The sequence below is a fragment of the Podarcis melisellensis genome (genome assembly GCF_964234715.1).
Source record: "Podarcis melisellensis genome assembly, chromosome: 4".
Taxonomy (NCBI): Eukaryota; Metazoa; Chordata; class Lepidosauria; order Squamata; family Lacertidae; genus Podarcis; species Podarcis melisellensis.
In genome coordinates, this window is record NC_138531.1 from 64,920,132 (window position 1) to 64,944,688 (window position 24,557).

A 24,557-nucleotide genomic window follows, 5' to 3' on the forward strand; every position below is an offset into this window, starting at 1 on the left:
CTTACAAAACGAACATTATGAATTTGGTCAAAACATCTGTTACAAGATTTCCAAGTGTTTTCACATTTAAACTTACAGTAATATAGCATGGTCAGTGTATTATTTTTTAAATTATCTTTTAAAAATTGGAGTTAAAGGCTAGTTTTGTGTACACCCCCCGGAAACAAAGCTACATAGTCATGTACCACCATTTCCAGGATGCTTTTCAGACCCATATTTTAAAGTATGTGGTAGGAGCCACACTTCCTAGTCTCACAGAAAAGCTTTTACATTTGAGGAAGTTTTTACAAATCAGCTTCTCTCAACCATGGGTCCCACAACTCATAATCCCTGACCGCTGGTGCTGCTACTTTGGGATGGAGTTGGACTCAAAGGTTGAGAAAGATGTTGCTGGACTGCAACTCTTATCCTTGACTATGTTGGCTGGGGCTGATGGCAACTGGGATCCAACATCTGTAGCCCACTGCATTGCTTACCCTAATTTAGTTGAACAGGTCTGGTCAGTTATCAATACCTTTTAACTTTTGAAAGACTAGAGTACAAGTTGTCTTCAGCCTTTTTAGGACTGCAACCCACAGTGAGGCCAAACTGGTTTGGGATCCACAACTTTTTATCCTACGCAGGTGTGGTGCTGCTGTGACATACCTTAGATTACTGTGACCCAGCAGTGGGCATTTAATAATGATTAGGTCCCCACCCCGGAGTACAGAACTTAGTATAGCTCAGCACTGATTATACTTCAGAAAACTGGCCACTGCTCCAACAGTTCTGCCATGTGAAGATACTGATTTTAATCTAAAATGTTTACCGTCTGTATTTCAGGCAGAGGGATCACACAAAGCGTATTATGAATTTTAAGTATTTTTCCATCTTCAACATCTTAGTCATGACTTAACTGTGGCATGAAAAATGTAAATCAAGTTGGTCCAGTAGCACCTTCATGCACAAGGTAGTTCCTCTTGCCAAAAAGATGTGTGTGCCCAATTATCACCAAACCTACCCCCAACAGCTGTAACTCCTTACACTGCATCAAATGCTACCGAAAAGGCTGGTTCCCTTATCCTCAAGAGGAGTTTTGGGGGAAGGGGTATTCTGCAACCACAACCACTGCTCACAGCCCTTAAGTTCATGAAAAACCTACTGAAGGTATGTAGCTTAAGGTTTTATTGTTTAGTAGAAGGTTTTATTTCCATGTAAAGAGACTGCTTTCTAAACTTATAGAAAAAAACATGCTCTACCAACTTTAGTAAAAATTCACACAGGGCAAAATGAACAAGATTAAATCTAGGTCCCTTGGGAAGTTGCTTTGCAGATGAGATCTGAGGAGCTGAGCTTGAATTTCTACTTCTCCAATTCTTTGGCTTTTAGGTCTTGGTTATACCTGTCAGAAAAAGAATAGCCAATTATGGTTACAGTTCAAGGTTTAGGATACATATTTTAGCTTTCCCAGACACAATCTGGGTGCATGTGCTTCCAAGGAGGGGTTGTTCTTTGCCAAGGTTAAGATATCATATATGACTATTGGTTGTGGCAGAGGAGGGGGCAGTGACAGGAGCAGTTTTTCCCTCCTCCCCTTTCATGTTTTCTGATTATTGTTGACTTTTTTTTGGGGGGGGGTATATTTCAAGGAAGCATTTGCTCTGTTTACAACCAGACACAAAGTGAGGGAGCACTTATTGTTGCAAGGTAGGATATCTGCTTTTGAAACCCTGCCTCTTTTACAATTTCACAAATATTTGTAAGCCACTTTTTAAGATGTAAATCCCCTTTAAGCACTATTTGAAAAGTAGTTTTAATTATTCTATGTTAAAAGTTGGGAGAGGGCATATAGGTAATCTTTGGTAATATTACAGCTGATCTGCACTGGTTTTTAAAAGAGCCTGCAGTGCAACTCAAGGTGTTCATTTGGCATGGACCAAGTCTCCTCTACCCAAGGACTCCGCTCAATTAAGTAAAAATGCAAAAAAATAAAATAAAATGCTCCTGCTTAACTGTCTTAGTGTCACCTAGAAGCTAGAAGAACAATTAATGTGTGCCAGGAGCAGCCAGGGGCACTTACCTGGCCACCCTGCACTGGCAACACTGTGGTTTGTGGGAAAGGGAGAGAGGACAAGAAAGGCATTTGGCATTTACACTGTTCCAACCTCCCCACCACTACACCCTTCCTCTTCCCCTCCCAGTAATCTTCAGTGATGCTGGTGCCAGGAGGCCAAGTAAGCATTGCTGCCCATCCTCGCCAAACATTTTTGCTGTGTACACAAACTAGTCTTTCTAGAATGCTGAACCCTTAAGAATGGAGAATAAACTTAGGTAGGTTTATTCTCAAATGCTAATAGGAAGCTTTAGATTAGATCATAATTTAAACTAGCTACAACTGATGCTTATTCTTTATACCTAACATTGTGCTATAGGATGGCTTCTGCCTTTACAACTGTTGCAGTTCCAATACTCAAGACAGAATATAGACTAGCACAACACCTGATGCAAATGGACTGCTATACCCAATTGTGATCTATTTTACCAGGATATTAAGTATAACCACTGGTGGTTTGGATCAGTAAGGGATAATGCTTAAGCTTCTACATCCACTCTACAACTATGTTTTGGCAGGAGGGCCAGGGCAACATTTGCATGGCTTCAAAACAGTTTCTCAAACTGTAGAGGCTTGGGAGGGGAGTCAGAGGGCTATCATGTTATATCTTACAGAGGCAGTCAAGGCTAAGGATCTGACTGTGTGGGATATGCCACAATTCCTAAAGGGAGGAGAGGGTTGCTAGCTCCCAAATTCATATAGCATAGTTACTGCAGATGCTGAAATGGAGCAGGAAGCAGGTGGAAGAAGAATAAATAGTGCAGAAGGATTTAAGAGCCTGGCAGGGATAGGCGGGGGGATTTCCACTGCACAAGCCAAATAAAGCTTGAATATTGAGAAATACAATGGTTTAGACTGGGGATTGAGAAGCCTCACAGGGAAAGGTGTGGGAACAAGCCTCTTGGTTGCCCTGCCTTGAGTAGCATGGCAGCAAATGAAGTTTCTCTGTCATCACTCCCCATGACAGAACATTGGATGTTTCATGTGCTGTTAAAGCAAATGAGTCATGCCAGGAAAAAGGTTGAGAAGCCCTAAAGTGAAGAAAGCGGCTCAGCTAGTCTGAAGAACAGATCCTAGAATAGGCTACAACTTAAAGTCTTCTGACCTACTTGCCATACCTACCTCCATATACGGTATAGCTGAGAACCTCCAGCACAGCCAACAAAGAAGTTAACTGTAAAGAGACCCCAGTTTTTAGGAATAATAACTAGAGAATATCTTGACCAGATAAGACCTGTTGGATCATAAAGAAAGCAAAGGTTTAATATCAAGTAGATTTATTAGTACCAAAGGTCAACAATGATTGTAGTATCAGATGTTCAGATTCAGAGAAAAGTTGCATCTAAACATGATAGAAAGCTTCATGCTTATGCCATTCAAGTTGAGTGTTCTCAGTTATTTGTGAGCCAATTATCCCCCCCCCCATACTTATAGAATGGAAGGTGGCAGCACTAGGAACTGGCATCCCAATCCATAATGTGTTACATGGAAGCAATAACTGGTTCTTTCCTCCACAACTTCTATTATCAGCTGATGATTTTTTTAACATTTAATTAAAAAATAGTTAACAGTGAAGTGAGAATAAACATACCTGTGGCCGTTAGCACAGCAGATTGTGATGTGCTGAGTTTATCTGCTGGTCTGGTCATATCAGCCATTCCAGCACATACCAAGCCCTATAAAAGGAAGTAGCAGCCAGCTTTAGTGCAGTATTATAGCAGTGTGTCTTCATTAATTAGAACCTAGTCAATGGGAGTTATGGGGTGTTAGGGGAGCAGTAGCACCTCTGGTGAGGAAGACATTGTGCTCATTCTGGGGTAGTTTGTTCATCTTTAGTCCCTACCCTTCACTCGACTCTCACTTGTGGCTCCTAGAAGCTATCAGCATGCAACAGTAGCCACACCCTAGGAATGGCTTCAAATGGCTGGCTAAACCAGGTGAAGGTAACCAATGAGTCTCAAACCCTCAGTGTGTTAGGAACTTCCCCTGCATGCAAAGCCAGGCTCTGTTAGATTGAGCGAATGAGACAAATAGTGGGTCCAACGGTCAAGAAGGTAGATTTTGCATGTACCGGAGCAGGAACTGAGAGGGCAGATGGGGCTTGTCAGTCTGGGAAGGCAGCCCATCTAGGAGAAGGAAAACTCAGATCCTATACCTCTGCTGCTTTGTGGGATATCTTTGCGAGAAGAAAAGGTTAAGCAGTAAACCCTACACAAATTCAGAGTGGTGTCCCTAAGACAGTTGGATGACACCTTGTATACCTCCTGGCAATTCCTGCAGCCAAGCTGGTGCCAAACATATTGCTCTGCTTTCCTTTGAACCACATCAGCAAGGCCAAGAGGGAGGTCTTGTTGTCTGGGCAGCCCAGGACCCCCATACACACTGCCCAGGTTTATGCTCTAGGGAGGTCAGCTGGGTGCTGCTAACACAGCAGTTTGACTTCACCCCTGGAGGCGCACTCCCGTGTCTCTTTAGACAGACGGATTCCAGCAACAACCATTACTATAGTTCATGTAATTCACAATTTAAGAGCTAGAGTAACTCCCATGTTTAGGGGGCATGTTACATGGGAGGAAAAGTTGGTGGAGACAAATAAGAAATTTTAGCTGGTTTGGACAGCCAGCTGAATCTTGTGATTCTTAATCCTGTTGAGTGGATTAAGTAGGTGAGGTGCAAATAGTGGCTTGTACTACTGCAACTGAAAAAGCAAGAGTTCTTGCTGCTTTCAGAAAGCCTCCAATGTGCTACTTCGGGAATAAGGTTTTGCCTTTTTCCTGTGCTACAGGTCAAAATATATGATTGCCACTGCTGAGTGTATCTGATATTATTAGGCTTCAAATACACTATAATTGATTGATGAAGAAGCATTGCCCATTGTCCCAGACATTCCATACTTGTACAGATGAAGCAAAGCAGCTTTGCCTGTTTTAACTGAAAAAGTGCAAAGAGATTCATCTCTACAGGAAAAAGATGGCAATTATACAAGGCTGGTCCCAGACAAACTTGACACCCAGCTAAGAGTTGTTTGAGTTAATTAACATATTGGGCAGGAAATATTTTCTAAAAGCTTTGGGACTTGCTAGAGAAGACAATACAGATTTCTTGTCACTTAAAGCATCAGTGAATACTTGGGAATTAATAAGGAGAGAGTGTTGCAGAATAAAGGTGCTACAGATGAAAAGACCCTGCACCTCATGCTCACTCACCATGCCTCAAAATGTTAGGACACTGAGCAGAAGAAAGATCATACTACACAGGAAAGTTCAAGTGGAAACAAATGGCCCTTGAAATATCAAGGCCTAGGTATTTTAAGGGCTTTGTGCATCAAAACCAAATGCAATATTTAAGAACTGGAAAGTTGTGTTTCCCAATTCCAATAAGCAGTCTTGCTGTATTTATATTAAATGTATGCCCTACTGATATTAGTGGCTTCCAACTAGTGACTATATAAAGTCGCCAATGCCATGGTTGTAAGGTGTAGGTGCAACAAAATAGCACTATGCTAGTTCAGAGAGAAGACATGCAGTGTTAGTACCTAGTTTAGTAGAAATTTCTGCTAAACTGTCAGATGGCATTTCAACACAATTAAGGTGGGACTTATTTCTACATCTTTCTTCCAACATATCCAAATGCTTCTCATGGACCAGCAGAATTCAGGCAAGAAGAAAGAGTTGTCTGTCTATATATACAAACAACATAATTATTTTTAGTCAGCTTCCGTTAAAATACATGCACCACAATTTAATTTATTCATGTATAGCCTGCCCGTCTCCCACAAAGGGCTCCAGGGAGGAAACAGAGTGGAATACATTTTTTGAGGGTGGGGAGTCTTGTGGCACCTTAAATACTGACCAATTTATTATGACATAGGCTTTTGTAGACTACAGTGCACTCTTTTCAGATGTATGAAGTATTATCTTGAGCTACATGTATTGGGTGGGGGAGAAGTGTAAAACAGTGAGGTCAGAAGCAAATGAAATGCAGTACAATAGTGATAATTACTAGCAGTGGCCAGTCACCACAAAAAATTGTCAGTAGTACAAACCTCTTCTCAACTTACCCATTTCATAATAGGGGCCCAGAAAAACACTGTTTTAGGACCTGAAAGAGAAATATTTCATTAGCTACATGACTCTGCTGTGTGACAATTTGCACAAAACCACTGAATTGTGTGAATTATTAAAACAGCAAGTAGCCTTGATGCACATGCACCAACAGAATGGTTATGTTTTACACTACAGCACAGGGGAGAAGTGATAAAAGCTCTTCTACTGAGGTGCAATCAAATATATGAAAACAGGAAATGGGAGTTATGACACAAAGGACAGTTTTACCAAAGTGGTGGAAGAAAATGCAGATGACACCCACACACATGAAGAAATATTATCCCCTGCCCCAACACTGCTGCATTTGTCCAGAGGTACCAGGCACTACTTTCTGCCATGATGAGCTGGGGCCCCCATCATGTGTGGGGCAGGAACAAATATTTCTGTCTCTAGTACAGTACTTGTTAACAGTGCAATAACTACAACAGATCCACAACGTTGCTTTTCTCCTGCAACACAAGTTTTGCAATTGTCTGTTGATCCATTTTTCCTTATGTGCAATCATAATACTTATACAACTCTGTTCAAAGCACTTCATGAGGAATCTGACACCAAGCTGAATGCATATTCTGCTACCTACCTTCTGTTGTCTGACCTGTTCAAACTACTTTTGTACCTTTTTTTGTAGCACCTGAAGGTTACAAACACTTCGAGGTGTAATTAAAAGAAATGCAGAAAACAATGTTGCTCCTATGGAAGTGATGGCCAATTTCACGATTCTCTGGAGCCATTCTTCTTCAGAGATTAAACCAAGGTCTTAAAGAGTACTTTGCCATACAGTGTAACCTTTTCACAGGTGGTTTATATAGCAGCTTAATTAAGTATGAACCCCAAAATTGGGATTCCCTCCAATCCCGTGCCAATTTTTTGCAGTCATTTTGCAGTGTGAACGCTGCATTACCAAGTAATTGCTACATGAATTGGGGATCATAGGTATCACCCGGAAACCCAACACTGTTTGATTCACTCCAACCCTTTTTGTAGCAAAACCCTCACCTTTTGCAGCACCTCCAAAATTACTTTACTGTCTTACTCATTATGGGGCCATACTAGAGTTACTGTTCTTCACCTTTGTTTTTCATTGAATGTATGAGACTGGTGAACAACCACTAAACAACAGGACAACTGTCTGGCAAGCTCACATTGGTGCTAATACTCTGTTTTTACTGTATATTAAGTTTAAAACACACTTAGAAGATGCCCCGAAGAGCTCACTAGGATTGCCTTCTGGGAAGCAGAACTTGCAAGTCAACAGTTACTCACTTGTGAAGGTGCAGCAAGATGTGGGCATTTCACTACAAAAAGGTTGCAAAACCATTGCAAAACTTTGGTACTGATTTAAAGAAGAACTTCTATAGAAGTTATTCTAGAGTTAAGCTATGCAACTTGGAGAAACATTAAGTCAAGATGTTATGTAGGTAAATGAAGATGCTACTTTCAGTGATGGGATTATTCAGGTTGTTTTTTAAAAAAATCATTATTCCTAAATATACTTAAATTTGTTGCAATCTGTACATTTCTTGCAAGACAGCAGCCCAATTATTCTTGATGCATTTGAGGAATTCTAAAGAGCTTTCTATTCAGAGGAGCTACACAAAGAACAAATGGAAAGCTCCAAGTCATGTGGTACTGCTGCCAACACCAACTTTCTATTGCATAGCAACAGTCACGAAAAGCAGAGATGGCTACTTTTCAGAACTTTTCATGTCCTTTAGCAAGACTGACAAACTATCATGAAAGACAGAAAAAGTACTGAAACAAGCATAGATAATTAGGGTGTTTCACAAACCAGATGTGACAGGATTTTCCTCAGCTACTGCAGCTTGTATTCTAGGTAAAATGTCACTTATCAAATTAGGCCATCAAACTGACCTGCACCATGGACATGACGCAGATTTGGAAAATATGCCTGAATGCCAAGAGCAGTTCAAACTTGGACACTCAGTTCAACAGGTATGAAACTAAGCCACATCTTTAGTCGAAACCTTTCCTTTAAAAATGAGCCAACATTTGTCAGAAGCTCTTGAAGAAATGCTTTTTGGAATAAACTTTTTGCTACATGTGGACAGTAAACTATTATTCCATGAATTCCCTTTTCCAGAAAGTGAAGATGACATTGTGAGGAAAGGAATCTGCAACACCTGACAATAATGTATTGTATTCCTTTCATTGCTTGACTTTACTTCAGAGCCTTAATAATACAGCAAATATATGAACTACTCATAAGGTAGGTTTCACAAACATTATGTCAGTAATCCTCAGCACTATTGAGTAAGTTAGAGCAGCACTGTAATTTGCTACTGACAGAATCCAGAGCAAACGCTGAATCAGATAGTCCTCAATCTAAAGTCAGGAACTATACTAAAGTCATGACATGCAAAACTAATTTTAAATTTGCATAAATGTGAAGTAGAGTCCCAACTTCAATTTTAAAGTACAATATGACAAGTTTTGCACTACTATAATTCAGTATTTGTATTCACACTTCCCTGACAGACTGGTTTATTTCTTCTGCAAGCTTCTTTCACAAGAAATAAATGTTTCTGCCATCAGGCCTTTGGTATCAGTTGGATCATCTTTCATGCTCCTTGGTATTTTTCATTTGTGTAACAGGCATAGTACTTTACTGAATACAAGTCTCCCAATAAAAGCTGAGACTAAAAAGTAGCATAATGCAGGAACATGTTATGTTCTGCACAGAGAATTTACATCCACAATTAAGTAATGCAGTTACTGATGTATAGATAAGGTTAGCTTTTGCAACTACCAGAAAATCTTATGAAAAGTGATTCCTCTGTCCAAACACCACAAACTGGCTTGCACTAAAGAGTGGCAAAGGAAGAAATAATCTTGTTACCGTAATTGATTTTTGTCTTTTTATAAAGGCCATCCACAAATGAAACCTCTAAAGATTTCACACTGGAGAGATAGTGAAGCCAAAGAAGCCAGTTGCAGATAAAAAAGGAAAGATAAAGAGCTGCATGTTTAAAAATGGATTATAAGTAATGATAAGAGAATACAAGTACTTTCCCCAGTAAGTAAATCAAAGGGTGTTTATGGTTAAATTCAGTCTAGAGGAAAAGTCAACATCAGAGTAGGAATTTGTAATCAAGTCTACCAGTTTCCTAATTTTTAGACTATTTTGCTATCCAGTTATGTTGTCGTATGGTTGCTGACAGCCACCAAGAATCACAATGTTTTAGGAAGTTTTGAGAAAGAAAAACCTAATGGCAGTTTCCACCGAAAACCTATATTTCAAAAGCCCCTTGAATGAACAGAAGAGAATCTCCTGACAATATGATAAATGAGGGATGGTGTGGGGGGGGGGGAGGGATTACTTCCTATAACTCACTACTTTTCTTTCAACGTGCATGGGAGTAAAGTAGTCGGCTACCTTTCTAGGACCTACTGTATAATTTCTGCGGTTAGGCAACCATTAAGGCCACCTCTGGATTTTAGTGGGCCCTAAGCAACAGAACTGCAGAGAATCCTTTCTGAACATGCAAGTTTTTGAGGAGCTGGTGCAATCTGACTAAGCAGCATCCCTTCACAAGAAAATAATCTTTTAAAGGAGCAGACAGTTGCAAGATTGACCCATGCCATGTAGGAAAGCCCCAACTTTATCCTCTAAGCTGACCTGCTTCAATGAAGGACAGGCATCTTGAATTTTAAATAGCAGCACAGAAAGAGGACTTTCAGCAGGTGCAGATTCTCTTACCCCTACATGACAATTTCTCTTTGCATCTGGTCACCATAATAAATCTCTCTCACCATTCCCAGTGAAATAAATGTTTGTTTTCCCAGAAGCATCTGTGTCAAAGAGGACAAACAGAACTTTGACTTCTATGCAGCCTTTGTTAAAGACAATAACAATTAACCTGCAGGAAGCAGAAGCATAGAAGGCCTGGTCTCAGGCTGCACAAAGAAGGCTAAAAAACTGCAACTCAGTGTTCCACAAAGCTTGCCTGCCCATCACCATGGAAGAAATGCTACCACCTTGCAGGAGTTCTCAAGGACAGAGACTAAACCATCTACTTTGCCATGTCTCCAAGTACTAACCAACTCTTGACCTGGGGCTTTTAAATTTTATTTCTACCCCACTCTTTTGCCAAAGAATTCTGTCCCCACCCTGGCCTTTTCCTACTCTCCATAATCCTGTGAGGTAGGCCAGTATGAGAGATGGCAACTGGTCCAAGGCCAACGGCCATGGGGAGATGAACTCCAGTCCCTGGTCTGGAGCGAGCAGAATGACCAGATACAACACAAGCGCACATTTTTCACTATACTAGGGTGGCCTCTCCAGGTTTGTAAGCGGGGAACCGAGGCACTGGAGGGTGGGAGGGGGCTCTGTTTTGTTTCCACGCATATATTATTTGTTTTCACAAATAAGGGTTCTCTCTCTCTCTCACTCAGACACACGAACACACTTTCACATACACCATTTCACGAGTTATCCCCAGCTGGCGAGCAAGGAAACGACCTCCCCCATCTCCTCCTTCCCTCAAATACCTGCCGGGTGGTTGTACAAGGGACGCAGCCGGGGCGGCAACATGAGCTCGATTCGGTCCAGGAACCGGTGGTAAGAGGCACGAAACCCCGCGGCGGCGGCCGCCATTCTGTGTGCGGGTGACAGCGGCTGATGCAACGAAACCCCCGCTCGACCTGTCGTCGTCCTCCTTCTCCTCCGTCTGAGCAGAGGAGGGGGGAAAACACAAAAACCCACAACCCCTCCTCACGAACAGAAGCAGGTGGTGGGGCGAGCCGCTGTTCCTGATTCTGATTTGTTCACGGACGAAGCAAGAGGCGGGGCTTAAACAGCTGGCTTTCGCGTTATTGGCTAGCTACGACATTACCGGCTTTGCCACCCGACGTTGATGACATTCTTGCGGTCAATTGGCGTCCTCTTTTTATGACGGTATGAGCGGCGGACGATGATTGATGACGATTCAAGCAAAGCTTTCGGGGACCTGGCTCTCAAAACAAACATGTCCGCCTTCAATGTTTCTTTCCCTCACCCAGGATGGGTTTTGTTTGAAAAAGGCTCGTTAAGGGTAGTGGTTGTTGCCCTTTTAACTCCCCTGCTTAGACATCTTTGAGCACCCCGTGTACGGAAAGCGTAAGAAAAGCCGATAAGGCGGCTTTCTTCCGGTGTCCAGACCCGTACTGAGGGGTGACCGCTAAACGGCGACACGGACGTCTCAATGGCCATTTTTGTGACCGTGAGCGGCGGTAGGACGAGGGGCCGGGTGAATTCTCGCGATATCCTTTGCGAGCGGATCCCTGGATGTGGGAGGAGCCGAGGAGCAGCGAGGGGAGGAGCTTAGGCTGCCGTTGCTGGCGCCCGACAGGGGTGATATTGTTGTTGAGCGGCGGGGTGGTGGTGGTTACGCGCGCGTAAAGCGCGCACGCGGGTCTCCATGGTGAAGGAGGGGGAGGGGGCGGCCTCAGCAAGTGGCAGCGACTGATGTCGCTGGCGGCGGCGGCGGCGAGTCGGATCCCCCTGGTCAGCGCGCGGTGCCATGTCCCGGGGCTGCTGTACCCACCTCCTGTGGGATGTGAGGCAGCGGAGTTTGGGACTGGAGGAGCCCGGCCTGTTGCGGAGGCGATACCTAGGTGAGGAAGGAGAAGGGCGAGAGGGCGGGGTCTGAGGCGCTGGGGGGAAACTGAGGTGGTCGTGGGTCGCCCTTGGCCCCCCCCCTTTCTCCGGCTGAGGGGAAGGGCGCGCTGTGGTGGGGCTGCTTCGCTGACCCCCAGCCCCCTCCTCGGTCATCGCTCGGGGCGGGGTGGGGAGAAGAGGCGGCCCTTCAGCTATGGTGGTCGGCTCCATAGCTGACCCCATTCCGTCCTTCTTCTCCCTCCCCTTGTATATACAGCAAGTTTCCACGACGGTTTCGTGAGGGGGTGGGGATGGGAATGAGCGTCGGGTCCTTTTTGGAAAAGCAAAACCGAACTGCGACGGCACGAAACGTGCAGAAGTATTTCTAGTGTGCTTGTCTCTCTTCACGGATAATTCCCCCCTTCCCCCGTTTGCACTACGCTGGGAGATTTTTCTGAAATAATTTGGGGAGTGGCGTTTCACTCCCTCTTTCTGCAACTTCCCCTTCATCTTTGGATGCTGAGTTGGAACTCGATAGTACTTATTCTATGATATATAAATTTTCTCACACACTTGCACCCCCAGCCCGTGCAAAAAGTCGCAAAGAGAAATCAGAATGGCTTAGTGTCTCTGCTTGCCATTGCCATGAGCTAAACAGGCTGTGGATGTATTTAACTGTTGAAGGCATTTTTAAGTGTCATAAAACTGTACCTCCCATAGATCCCCCCACAACTCCCTACAAAGAAGAATGTAGCACGTGATTGCTTCTAGTATATTGATTCATAGAAAAGTTTGGCTGTTTTTGTTTGTGTTAACAAATCTGCATACATAAATAACTATATCATGCATGGTTTCTGGGTATGTTTTGTCTTGGGCAGTGATAGCTAGTTAAATGTTAAACTTTTTCTATTAGAAAAATACTAATTTCACTGCATTTTCTGAAAGCATTACAATATTGCTACAAAAATTGGATTTTTTCTTATTTTAATTCAATTTTTGATATACAAACATAAATATTCTTTGGACTCAAGACAGCTTACTTTTTTATCCAATACGGGAGGTCTTCAATCTGTTCTTTAAGATATTGCTGAATATGTTACTTTAAAAAGTAGATGAAAATTTATATGACGACATATATTTGATAGTTTAAAAGCAAATGCACCAGTCTACAAGGGATATTTGTTCTCATGACTTTCATTGATCCGCTTCCTACTGAACTTGTGTTTGATATGGATGGAAGTGAGGCATTCATCAGTGATACGCACCAGAGCACAACTAGATTTGGACTTGTGCCACAATCTTTTCCCCACATGTTTTATTACCTCCCTTCCTCTGGGAATTGGCTTCAAAGTGAAATTTAAGACTATTTAAAGGCGTTATCAAGTAGCTTTCCCCACTCTGTTCTTTATCTATGGTCTGATTGACATCATTGTCATTAGGTATAGAATCACAGATCTAATTGGCTAGAGTTATCTTATGTTGATAACTTAAGTGCTATAACTAAGTGTAAGTTACTAATAACCATGTGTTAAGTGTAGGAATGAATTGGGGAGGCTAATGCTCAAAGAAGTATTTTATTACTGCAGAAATATTGACTATGTATTTCAGTTATTATTTAATTGGAAGAAAGGGGTCTTCATAGATTTTACTGCATAGACCACCAAAAACAGCTCACTTGAAAAATATTTTTTACATCACTGCTCTTGCTTTCTTTTCTGTATTACAGCAAGGGCACAGGAACAGAGTGATGACCATGTTTTTTTTTAAGTGATCTTTTGGAGACGGTCATGGCATGTTACCTTGTTTTACTGTTTGAAAGTTTAGTTTAATTTAGAAATGAGTGCTTAAGATGAGAGAACTCCTTTGTGTATTTTGATCCAATATAGCTTTTAGATGTGTATGACATAAAGTTTCAACATATTCTTTGTTATATTTTATTTACACCTTCATGTTTTTCATTACAGTAATAAATAGTACAGCTAAGTCCCATTCTCTATTGATTTGCATCAAATGGTTGCTTATACAGTCATTTTATGTTATCTTGTTGCAGATTTAGAGTCAAAATATGTTAAAATGCTATACTTGTATATCTTGAAACATACCTAAAGAGAAACACATATTTACAAGTTAACTCAGTAACAGTTTTGAAATTCCTCAGTCATTGTGGCTGAGAAATCTGTTAAAATGTACTTTATATTGACTTGTTAACATTTTGAAGGAATTGACCTTTCCCCCAGAGAACATCAAATCCTAGAGACATGTAGAATTATATAAGTTTCATAGGCCACTTTTTACTGAAGTAATCACCTAAAGTGTTTGAGAATCTGTAAAGAAAGTAGCTAAATCTATAAGCCTTCTTGTCCTCTCTTTTGTTCTTAAAGTGGCAAGTGGACTCATTTACCTATGGTGTTCCCAACCATGTAGATGAAGGAAACAAAATTTCCTATTGGATAAAGGAACTGAAATAAACACAGTTTTGAAAAATATGTTTGTCACAGCCTTTGTCAAAGAAATTGTTTCTAATTGTAGGTTATGTGTTTGGGATATAAAATAATAATTGTAGGTAATGTTTGGCTATGTGATTCTATATATTTGGAATTTAAAAGCATTTTTATATTGTGTTCACAGTAACTGATTTTGAATTAAAATAGCCACCTGTAGCCTGAGTTAAATCAGCAACCAATATTCAAGTCTGAAATTACCTATTTTATTCCTATTGTACTTATTTTCTAACAAACCTGCATTTGTAGTAGTGTAGGTATTCATAGGTAAAGGTAAAGGTACCCCTGCCCGTACGGGCCAGTCTTGCCAGACTCTGGGGTTGTGCGCCCATCTCACTCAAGAGGCCAGGGGCCAGCGCTGTCCGGAGACACTTCCGGGTCACGTGGCCAGCATGACATCGCTGCTCTGGTGAGCCAGAGCTGCACACGGAAACGCCGTTTACCTTCCCGCTAGAAAGCGGTCCCTATTTATCTACTTGCACCCAAGGGTGCTTTCGAACTGCTAGGTTGGCAGGCGCTGGGACTGAGCGACGGGAGCGCACCCCGCCGCGGGGATTCGAACCGCCGACCTTTCGATCAGCAAGCCCTAGGCGCTGAGGCTTTAACCCACAACGCCACCCGCGTCCCGTAGGTATTCATAGCTTTATTTAATTGCCACACTTTCAATGCCACACTGAGCAATGAGAAAGTATGAAGCAGCTTTCTAAACTCAATCTGTGTGGGAGGAAAGAGCAGTGACATATTAAAGCAGCTTGGGAATACTCTAGGATCCAACTTTGTCATTGATGCCCATGTGGTTCAAAGTGCTTTCTATCGGCTGAGGCCTATTGTAGATAGAAGTGCAGTAGAAAGTTATCAGTATTTTGGTATAATCCAGATTACACTGCAGCAATGTGTTTTGTCTAGGACTGCCTTTGAATACTGTTAAGTAATGAGCTAGTACAAAATACAGCTGCAGATTTTTGATAGGGACCAGCCAGTTGGACCATACCTCATAATTTCTTAGATATCTTTACTGATTATTGGTTACACAGCTTTGGACAAGGGCTTTTGGAGGTATGCCGGCTACACAGCTAGTAGGCTAGTGCATCTAGATCATTGTGGGATTTGCACCTCTCTGTGTTCCCATCTTCTGAGGTGAGGGGGTAACAGGCTGTTTCACTTGTGATGTCCTGCCTTTGGAATTCTTTTCTCAGCAAGATCTGCCTGGTGCCTTCTTTGATACCTTTTTTGCTGCCACAATAATACGTTTTCTGGGCTTTCAGTTACTTTTCTTTTGGTTTCAACTTTTTGACTATGATTTTTATTGTTGCTGCTTTTAGTGTTTTACCATTGAGTTGTTTACAACCTTTTTGCTGTTTTAAATATTTAAATATTTTGTACTGGCTTTGTTGTATGAGCATATTTATATTGAAGGGCACCATATAAAATTACCAGAAGAAAGTTTTGTCATACTCATTTACAGACATACAGACAAATTAAGCAGGTGTGGAAAAAAGCAGCAACAGTCCTAAAGCAACGTCAGTGTAGTGGACTCAACTCTGAAATTTCTATTAAGTATCAGACAACAGCTTAAAACAGTTTCATTTCAGGCCTTTGCATCATGAACATGGTTCTAATGCTCTACGCTGATGTTTTTATTTATGTTTCAAGTTTTGTGCGTTGTACATTTTTTTTATTTGTAAGCCTCTGAGATGTGGTGAAAAGCAGTGCATATTTTTTTAAAAAAGAAACCACCACCACCTGTTGTATGAAGTCTGCTTCTGACACTGTCCCAAAAATGTAAAATAGCATTCTCATTATTTGGCCACATTGTCCTGTTAGCAATCCTGATGGTCTGATATGCTCACACTGTCATGAAGGTGGTTGCACCAAGTTTCTTCAGAGAGATACTTTTGCATTAAATAGCAAATCTATAGCAATATCTATACATTGCAATTGCCTGTATGTTAATTACTTGGGCTATATCTAATGCTGTAGCTCTGCTGGTGCAAGGGACTTGCATGTGTACATTGGGACTTCCATTTCTTCTCTTCTGTCCTGCGCCCTCCCATCAGCTCCAGAGGGTTGGGGGATTCTGCTGGTGGGTTTCTGCTGGCGGGTTTCTGCTGGCATAACATTGTCTACAACCCAGTGCAATTAAATATTGGATCACAACAAAAAGCTTTAAAAAAATAAAGTCAAGAGTTGTTTAATATTTAAAATATTTTATTTCAAAACACAGCTTTATTAGGAAATACATCTTTTTTTAAAAAATGTAACACTCTAGTGGGAGCAGGGAGAATGAAGAGACTGTAAGATAGACTGAAGAAGAGTAAACTAAATTTTAGAGAATATGTGGCATATTGCAAAATATTTACCATAAGCAACAGTAGTTAGAAGTATAATTGTTTAAGAACGATCATAGATTACCTACCTTCTTATAGCATAATCTTTAGTTCATAGCACTGCAGCTTTAGTTCATAGCACTGCAGCTTTTATTTGTGCTATCAAGTTCATTATTAATACAGTGGCATTAGTTTAAAAGGGGCTCTCTAATGCAGTTTGAAAAAGTTTATAGGTCTTGTGAGAGTTGTTTGCTTAGCATTGCATTCCATGTAGGATGGCACAACTTCAGCATGCTTGGGAACAAGACTAGAGATACTTTTAGAATATAGCCTTGCTGCTCTCACATCTGCAGATATGTTAATTTTAGAGGTTTGTAAAGTGAATAATGTTTCATTTAGGTCATTTGCTACAATTTAAGTATAGTAGTTTACCTAGCAATCTTGACAATGACCAAGTAATATTTTTTGTTTGGAAAAAGTTCAGTGTAGTAATTTTAGCAAATATTTAGTTATTTTAACACATGGTGATTTTAAAATAATTTTTAGATTCAAAGCAGATGGTATTCCTGCTTGTATTCATGATTGATTGATGGTGAGGAGGGCAATACCATATATGGGCGACTTATCTAGACATGTACCTGATATATAAAACATGGTGTGTTGCTTTGCTGCCTAAAGGCCAGTGTTATACTAAATCTGCTATTTTAGCCGTGCCATACGTACATGATAAAAATAATATGTTTGGCATTCATTCCTCAACATTTTTGACAGGGCTATAGTGCAACCAAGGTAAGTGTGTTGGTAGTGTAGAGAGGTAAATATACCAGAAGAAGTGTCTCCACCCTCATCATTCAGCCTGAGGTTCAGTGCTGAGGGCCTTCTAGCGTTTCCCTCCCTGCAAGAAGTGAGGTTACAGGGAACCAGGCAGAGGGCCTTCTCAGCAGTGGCGTCTGCCCTGTGGAACACCCTCCCATCAGATGTCAAGGAAATAAACATCTGTCTCACTTTTAGAAGACATCAGAAGGCAGCCTTATTTAGGGAAGTTTTAAATGTTTGATGTTCTGTCGTGCTTTTAATTCTGTTGGGAGCCTCCCACAGAGGCTGGGGAAACCCAGCCAGATGGGCAGGGTATAATTTTATTATTATTATTTTAAGCCCCCACCTATTTGCAGTGTAGTCTGGACACAGTGAGAACTAGGCCTAAGTCCTTGGTTTGCTGCAGAGAGCGTGAGCTTCTGCTTCTGCTAATGTTTTCTACACAATATGAAACGTGCAAAATATACCTTTTATGGTCACTTAAACTTGTAAAAGCATATAGCATATTGAATTCCCTTTGTCATCAAACTTAAGTTGCTTTTGTGAACTTAGTATTTTAAATATTTGACTTAGTCTTGCTGTAACACTGTTTACCTCAGTTAAAAGCTCAAGTGATTGTAACATTATCAGTGACTAAACAGGAAAGGTTATATTTAGCCATGCACTCATTTAAGATCTGTAGTATGTCTGAAAGTGTAATACAGCTATCAGGATTGCTACAAACAGAATTCTTTCTACTTGCACAATAGTTTTTCCCCTGTTCCTGGGTGAGAGGAAAATACATCTCAACTATTGAAATTAAAATGGGAAATTTATACTTAAATTTACTTATTGAAGAGTATTTTTAAAAGGTGATAATTCAATTAAAGTATAATGGTTGTGGTACTCAGAATACTTAAAAGTTTCAGAATTATCACTTCCCAACATCACATAGAATACTAAAATCTGAATTTTCTCAGGGTTTTTTTTTTTTATCCTGTTGGGGACAGATGTCCTCGGTGCTCTGAGCAACACTGAAATTAACAACACGTATATTGATCTGCAAAGAATAGCCAACTGTGCTGCAGGAATCACTCAGTGATCCACAATATATCTGAAGCTGTCATAGCTCTGGAATCACTGTTAAATAAAACAAACTGGGAGTGTACAATTTTCTTCAGAGAACAGCTAACATGCTTTTTTTTATGACGACCGTATAATATTTGCTAATGATTCTATGTAAGTGGAATGGCAAATACATCATCTGGTGAAAAAGATGACATAAAATCAGACTGGAAAGGAAGATATTGAAAACAAAATCATGACAATTGCCTGAAAAGTCTTGTTAAAATCAGTGTTGAAGAAACTGAAAAAGCTAAAAGCTATATTTTGGCAACAACAAACACATTTGACTAGAAGGGCAATAGCAGCATAAGAAAGATGGTATGGGCCAGCTTTAATAGATATTCATTGCATGATCATGAGTTTCCAGTGAAGACTTATAAACATAACTTTACAATACAACTATCATGCCTAGTGTGATAATTTTCTGGAATAGATGTTGTATAGGTTATCTATGCTATAGTGCCTGTACAAGCATATATGGGTCAGTCATATGGCTTATTTTCAAAAGAGAAAGTAGATTTCCTTGCCTTAATATATTTGATCTTGAGAGATCAAAAGCTTCTGCTTGGCAAACCTAAAATGCTTTGGGCCAATCCAGTGGCAAATAGAATATAACATTGATTGCATTTAGGGAAAAACAGGTGAGGATGAGTTGGATATGGGCAATTCCTCTGCTTACAGTGCTCATCTGATGTTAAGTATTAATTTCATAAAATGAAGGTTTTAATACATTCTCACAAGAATATATTTAGAGTGGAATTCAACACTTTTATTCACACAAGTCTCTTTCACTATTTCATTCTGCAGCCTCTATGTGCCCCAAAATCTGTTCCAGAGGGTCCCACAACTTCCAAAGCAGACTTTGAGGTTGTGGGGGTTATAAGGGAGAGGAGTGGAATGCGAAGTCTTACTGTACAAATGGAATGGACTCGGGCCCTTCCAGCTCTACAATTTTATGATTCTGTGGAATCTGTTCTGCATGTTGGATACAACCTTAAGTGCAACCTGTAATGCTTTTAAGACTGGTAGACTTGATTTATGTTTACATGGGTCTATTTGTAGAGAAAGCTTGTCCAAGCAATACTAGTTTGCTTTTATATGATTGAAACTCATACTGATTTGTATGAGTGGAAAGACATCTTAAACCTTTTAATTCCAATGTATTCATTTACATGATTGTGCATGCTTCCTTTCCTCATGGTTTTCTTTGCACAATGTACCAGTAATAATTCATATATTTAAGTGCTCTTGATTCTAGATTAGGGCATATGATTGTTTTCTCCCAAAAAATCACATAACAGCTGAGCAGGCATATGAAGGAACTGATTTGTGAGAGGAAAATAGCTATCTAGAACTCTTATTTGCCAACAGGTGGATACAAAGTAGCTAATATTTTACCTTAAAGTATGGGGCCAGTGTCTTACCATATCATACTGAATCTCGGTCACACAATGTTTTTGTTAAAGCAAAGACAACTTACTCATTTGGCAGTGTTCACTCTTGTCCTTGCAGATGAAACAACAGGAGGGATCAGGGGCATGTGGGATGTGCTATTCCTCAAGGAAGGGACACCAGGGAAAACCAGGACATTTTAAGTGCTGAGGCCTGTGGGGAAATCTGCTCAAGTTTGGGGGCGGGTACGTATTGCCTCTGACATTGTACTGATTGGGTGATGATGCATTATGGTTCTTCCACCTGGACCCATTTTAGGATGGGTCAATGCACGCATGGCTGGATGGAACTGAGAAGGAGTTCACCCATCACCCAGAAAATCCCATTACCTTTAGGAAGGTTCACATTGTGCTTTAAGAATCTTAGCTGTAGAGGCAATGCAATACCTTCCATAGAAAGAAAGAAGGCACCAGTACATATATATTTATAAAACACACGTATATTTATAAAGCATTATATTTTATAAATATATTAAAAAATTACTTTTGTAAGTATATAAACCTTTTTGCTAATTTTGCATTTTCCCCTCCAGGAAGGAGAGAATTTATCCAAAGATTAAAACTTGAAGCAACGCTGAATGTGCATGATGGCTGTGTAAGTGTTTTTTTTGTTTGTTTGTTTGTTTGTTTGTTTAAAAAGAATGCATGCTTGAACAAGAAGTTAAGTAATGGCAACTGGCATTTCCATGACAAGATGAACATGAGCTTTTAGTATTCTTCCCAGTATATCTACTTTATTTTATTTTATTCCCTACTGAAAATTTGTTGTTATAACACATTTTTAAAAACATGTTAGGACGTACAAGATTGTTCTTGTAAGTGTGGTAAGAATTTACTTCTACACCGCCTTATTCTTACTCAGGTGAGGGACCATCTTTTAAATAAGTAAAGGAACCAAGGGAATTATTTATTATAACTATTGCAATAGGGCAGAGCTCAACTTAATGTGATTGTTCTAGCCACTTAAGAAGAAGGTCTGACACGAGGAGCATCAGAACAAGGGATTTATAGGCACAGCACACAAAGAGTCATAAACATCAAAACATAACATTCTTAAACATCCTTCTACATACATCATGAAAGGTTACAGGTAATGGGATGTTTAAAATGTAAGGCTCCTCTGCAGTTACCTTGGGGTACCCCAAGTGCCCAGGTCATTTTGACCTCAAATGTTGCATTTATGTCACTGTTCCCCTGGCAACTAGACCTTTGGCTGTGTTCTCTTATCTCCCAGGAAGCTTCAAGGATAGCTGATTTTACACTCTACAGCAAACTTAAGGTAGAATAACATCCTGGAGGGCTATTTGTGCCACTTTCAGGGCCAGATAGGAAAGGAATGCAGCATAGTAGTAATAAAATACAGGCACACAAAATCAAGCATAATACATTCTAGCCAAAGGTTCAATACAATTAATATTGGAACATTTTTTTTAAAAAAATTACATCCTGGGACTCTAATTCTTATATCACAAGGAATTTGATCTTGTGGAATAAAGGTTTGTTGGGAACATGATAATTATTTTAATTTTCATACATATGTTTTAAAGAGTAATCAAAATATAAAAAAAATAATTTTGATATTTTCTTTTATCTCTAAAATTAAATTCTCCCGTATGGTCTTTCTCCATAGACGAGTTTAGATACTCAGTTTTTTATTCCGGGGATAATTGATAAATGCCCCAGTGAAAACGAGTTAATTTAGGCTGCAACCCTATGCACACAGGGTGGATTCCAAAATTATTTGAGTGGAAGTCTGTTCCATGGAAGAATTGGATACAATTCTTGCCCCATTTTTGTCCCTCACCTTGCCTGCCGCTTTTATGTGGCCCCTGAAAAGTTGCCCAGAAGGGAATGTGGCTCTTGGGTTGAAAAAGTTCCCCCACCTCTGTCATATGTGATGTTCTGCTGTGGTATGAACCAAAGAGACTGCAAGTGTGAGAGAAGTACTGCTCATGCAGCTGAATATACAGGTGTGCAAGTCATACAAAGTATATGCATAATTATCTGAGTTGTGTTGTTTTCTGGTAAAGTTAGATAGTTTGCATCTTAACATTGTTCGCCCCTTCTTTAGATATTAATTATTGTGTTAAATACTTGCTTACAGGTGAATACTATATGCTGGAATGATACAGGAGAATATATTTTATCTGGATCTGATGATACAAATCTTGTAATTACTAATCCATATAGTAGAAAGGTAAGTCCCTTTATCCATTTTTCTGAAAAGTTAAAATGTTATTATTATTATTTTTGTAATTGAAAGCTCTGTTTTTTGTGACATTGCATATATCATGGATTGCTTGGTTATTCTTTCAAAATAGTACATCTGTCCTGTGTAGGACAGTTACCACAAAACATATTAAGTCCACCAGCTCTGCACAGAAAGTTTTCAGTATTATCTTGATACCATGATTTCTGCCTTATTACTCTTTATATTGTCAAACCGCCCCTTACCACCTTGCACTGTACTATTGTGTTGTAGAGCAGTTGCTAGAGCTGTGCATTGGTCAAAGCCTTCAGTTATGAAATTAGCTGGGTGGTGTAGAACCATCCAGACTGTGGTGTACCTTTTTGGTCCAAAGGGCCAGGTCCTAATCTGTCTCCATCCCTGCAGGCCAGCTTTGACAGATGGCCAGGATGACCCACATGTCCAAATCCTTTGTGCAGCACATTCTGAGCATCTTACAGCCAGTGGGCTGTTTGGGCTTGGGAACCACAGTGCAAGGGGCTCTGTGCTCACTTCTTCCCAAGTGCCAAGCATAGGGGTGGCAAAGTTACTTTCTGCAAGGATTGACCGCACAATCAAGTTTCATATTGAGAACTCAGCTGCATATCTGTGCCTCTATACCTGCCCCACATCTGGTGACAGGTGTGGGGCAGATGGGTGTTATTTGGGGAAAACTCTTTCAGGCCAGAGATTACTTATCCCTGGTGTAGAACAAGAGATTGGATTATGAAGATAAAATAGTATGGTAGCCCGCTTTTTGGAATAAGGTGAGAAAGATGTGATCAATATTACCGTAATTAAAATGTTAAGCTAATACAGTAATCCTTGTTTTCTAGGTTTTAACAACCATTCGCTCAGGACACAGGGCAAATATTTTTAGTGCAAAATTTTTGCCATGCACCAGTGATAAACAGATCGTGTCCTGTTCAGGAGATGGAGTCATTTTTTTTACCAATGTTGAGCAAGATGCTGAAACCAACAGACAGTGCCAATTCACATGCCATTATGGAACTACTTATGAGGTACTGAAAATTAATGTTTCTGTTGTATCTTATAACTATAAAGTCATGAGTGCTGACTTTTGCTTATCTATTCTTTTTCAATCTCGGCAGTTTAATAACCTAAAGTTTGGCCCAATAAGATAATATGGTCCAAATTTTCTTGTTTACATTCACCTATTATTTAAGAAGATTGCCTGGGCATGATTTTTTGTACCTTGCCTTTCAGTCTTCTAAAGAACACCCTCCCACCTCCAAAAACTATTTGTATACTATAAGGTAGTCTTACATTATCACATTGCTTTTGTTACAACTGATTTGAAACGCCTCTCTATTTCAAAATCAGCTTTCCATGAGGTGTGCAGGTGGGAGGATATTTTTCAAGGAAATAATCTCAAGCCTCCTTGCATACACAACTTGTTCTATGGTACTTTGGATCCTGGCTTTTATTTTCACTTGTTTAAGGCTGTTGCCATTTTAAAGTATACAATTTGCTTACATTTCAGATCATGACAGTCCCCAATGATCCCTATACTTTTCTATCTTGTGGAGAAGATGGCACTGTGAGATGGTTTGATACTAGAATCAAGACAAGTTGCACAAAAGAAGATTGTAAAGATGTAAGAGACACTTTTATAAGAGGGTGTGAATAAAGAGCTATATTGTTTTCAGAACCTGAGATCTTATGATCCTGGCCTGTTTTGGTCCTGATGCTGTGAAATCTAGTGAGGTGACCATGAACTATATGAAGGAAAATATAATTTGTTATTTTTGAAATATGTATTACTTATCTGTCATAATATTGAACAGATATGAAAAAATTGATTTGGTTTGAATTCAGGCTTTTTATGAACTATTTGATATGTTACAGCACTTTGTTATGGAGCATCCTTAAATTCATTGATAATTAGATAAGATAAGAATCAATCCAGCTGTGAAAATAATTTACCAAATTCTTTGACTGTAATAGTAATAGGATTTATTTTTCTAATTTATACAGAGTTGCTTCCAAGTATGCATTTTACTTAACTATTTTACCTCATTTTTATAGGCTATACTCAGTATTGTTCCTTTTTATCTTGAACCTATTTGCAGTACTTAATCTCATTGCATTGCTCTTTACATCCAATTATCTGTACATAAATCTATTCTAGCCCAATCCTTTTAAAGTCGCTTAGGCAATCCCTGCCCCTTGTGATTCACTTTCTGACCTCTTTTTATGAGAAAATCTTAGACAGATGAAAGCTTTGTGTTTACAGCTGCAAGTTGATGTTACTAAACAATGCTTTTGTTTGCTTAGTCTTTTTGTTGTTGCCATACCCGTCTGTTGTCCAATAAC

General features: G+C 40.0%; 2 protein-coding genes across 5 annotated transcripts in view; one reads left to right on the top strand and one right to left on the bottom strand.

The window, feature by feature from the left end:
• Positions 1-1,147: 1,147 nt before the first annotated feature.
• Positions 1,148-11,039, bottom strand: MPC2 (mitochondrial pyruvate carrier 2). The gene is made up of 5 exons (XM_081908862.1): positions 10,708-11,039; positions 6,153-6,193; positions 3,684-3,768; positions 3,215-3,326; positions 1,148-1,381 (listed from the first exon to the last, which is right to left on the bottom strand). Exons 1-5 carry the CDS (start codon positions 10,811-10,813, stop codon positions 1,342-1,344), a joined length of 384 nt encoding a protein of 127 aa, XP_081764988.1. The 5' UTR covers positions 10,814-11,039; the 3' UTR covers positions 1,148-1,341.
• A 521-nt stretch (positions 11,040-11,560) lies between these two features.
• The window catches only part of DCAF6 (DDB1 and CUL4 associated factor 6), a 44,548-nt gene continuing 31,551 nt past the window's right edge, over positions 11,561-24,557 (top strand). For 2 of the 4 annotated variants that reach the window (XM_081908854.1, XM_081908855.1), the window contains exons 1-5: positions 11,561-11,811; positions 20,527-20,588; positions 22,098-22,190; positions 23,057-23,242; positions 23,725-23,838. In XM_081908854.1, coding sequence (XP_081764980.1) covers positions 11,718-11,811; positions 20,527-20,588; positions 22,098-22,190; positions 23,057-23,242; positions 23,725-23,838 — 549 coding nt within the window. In that variant the 5' untranslated portion in view covers positions 11,561-11,717. Of the gene's footprint in view, positions 11,812-20,072; positions 20,180-20,526; positions 20,589-22,097; positions 22,191-23,056; positions 23,243-23,724; positions 23,839-24,557 lie in introns of those variants that run through there. The other 2 variants (XM_081908856.1, XM_081908857.1) reach the window with 2 other exon arrangements.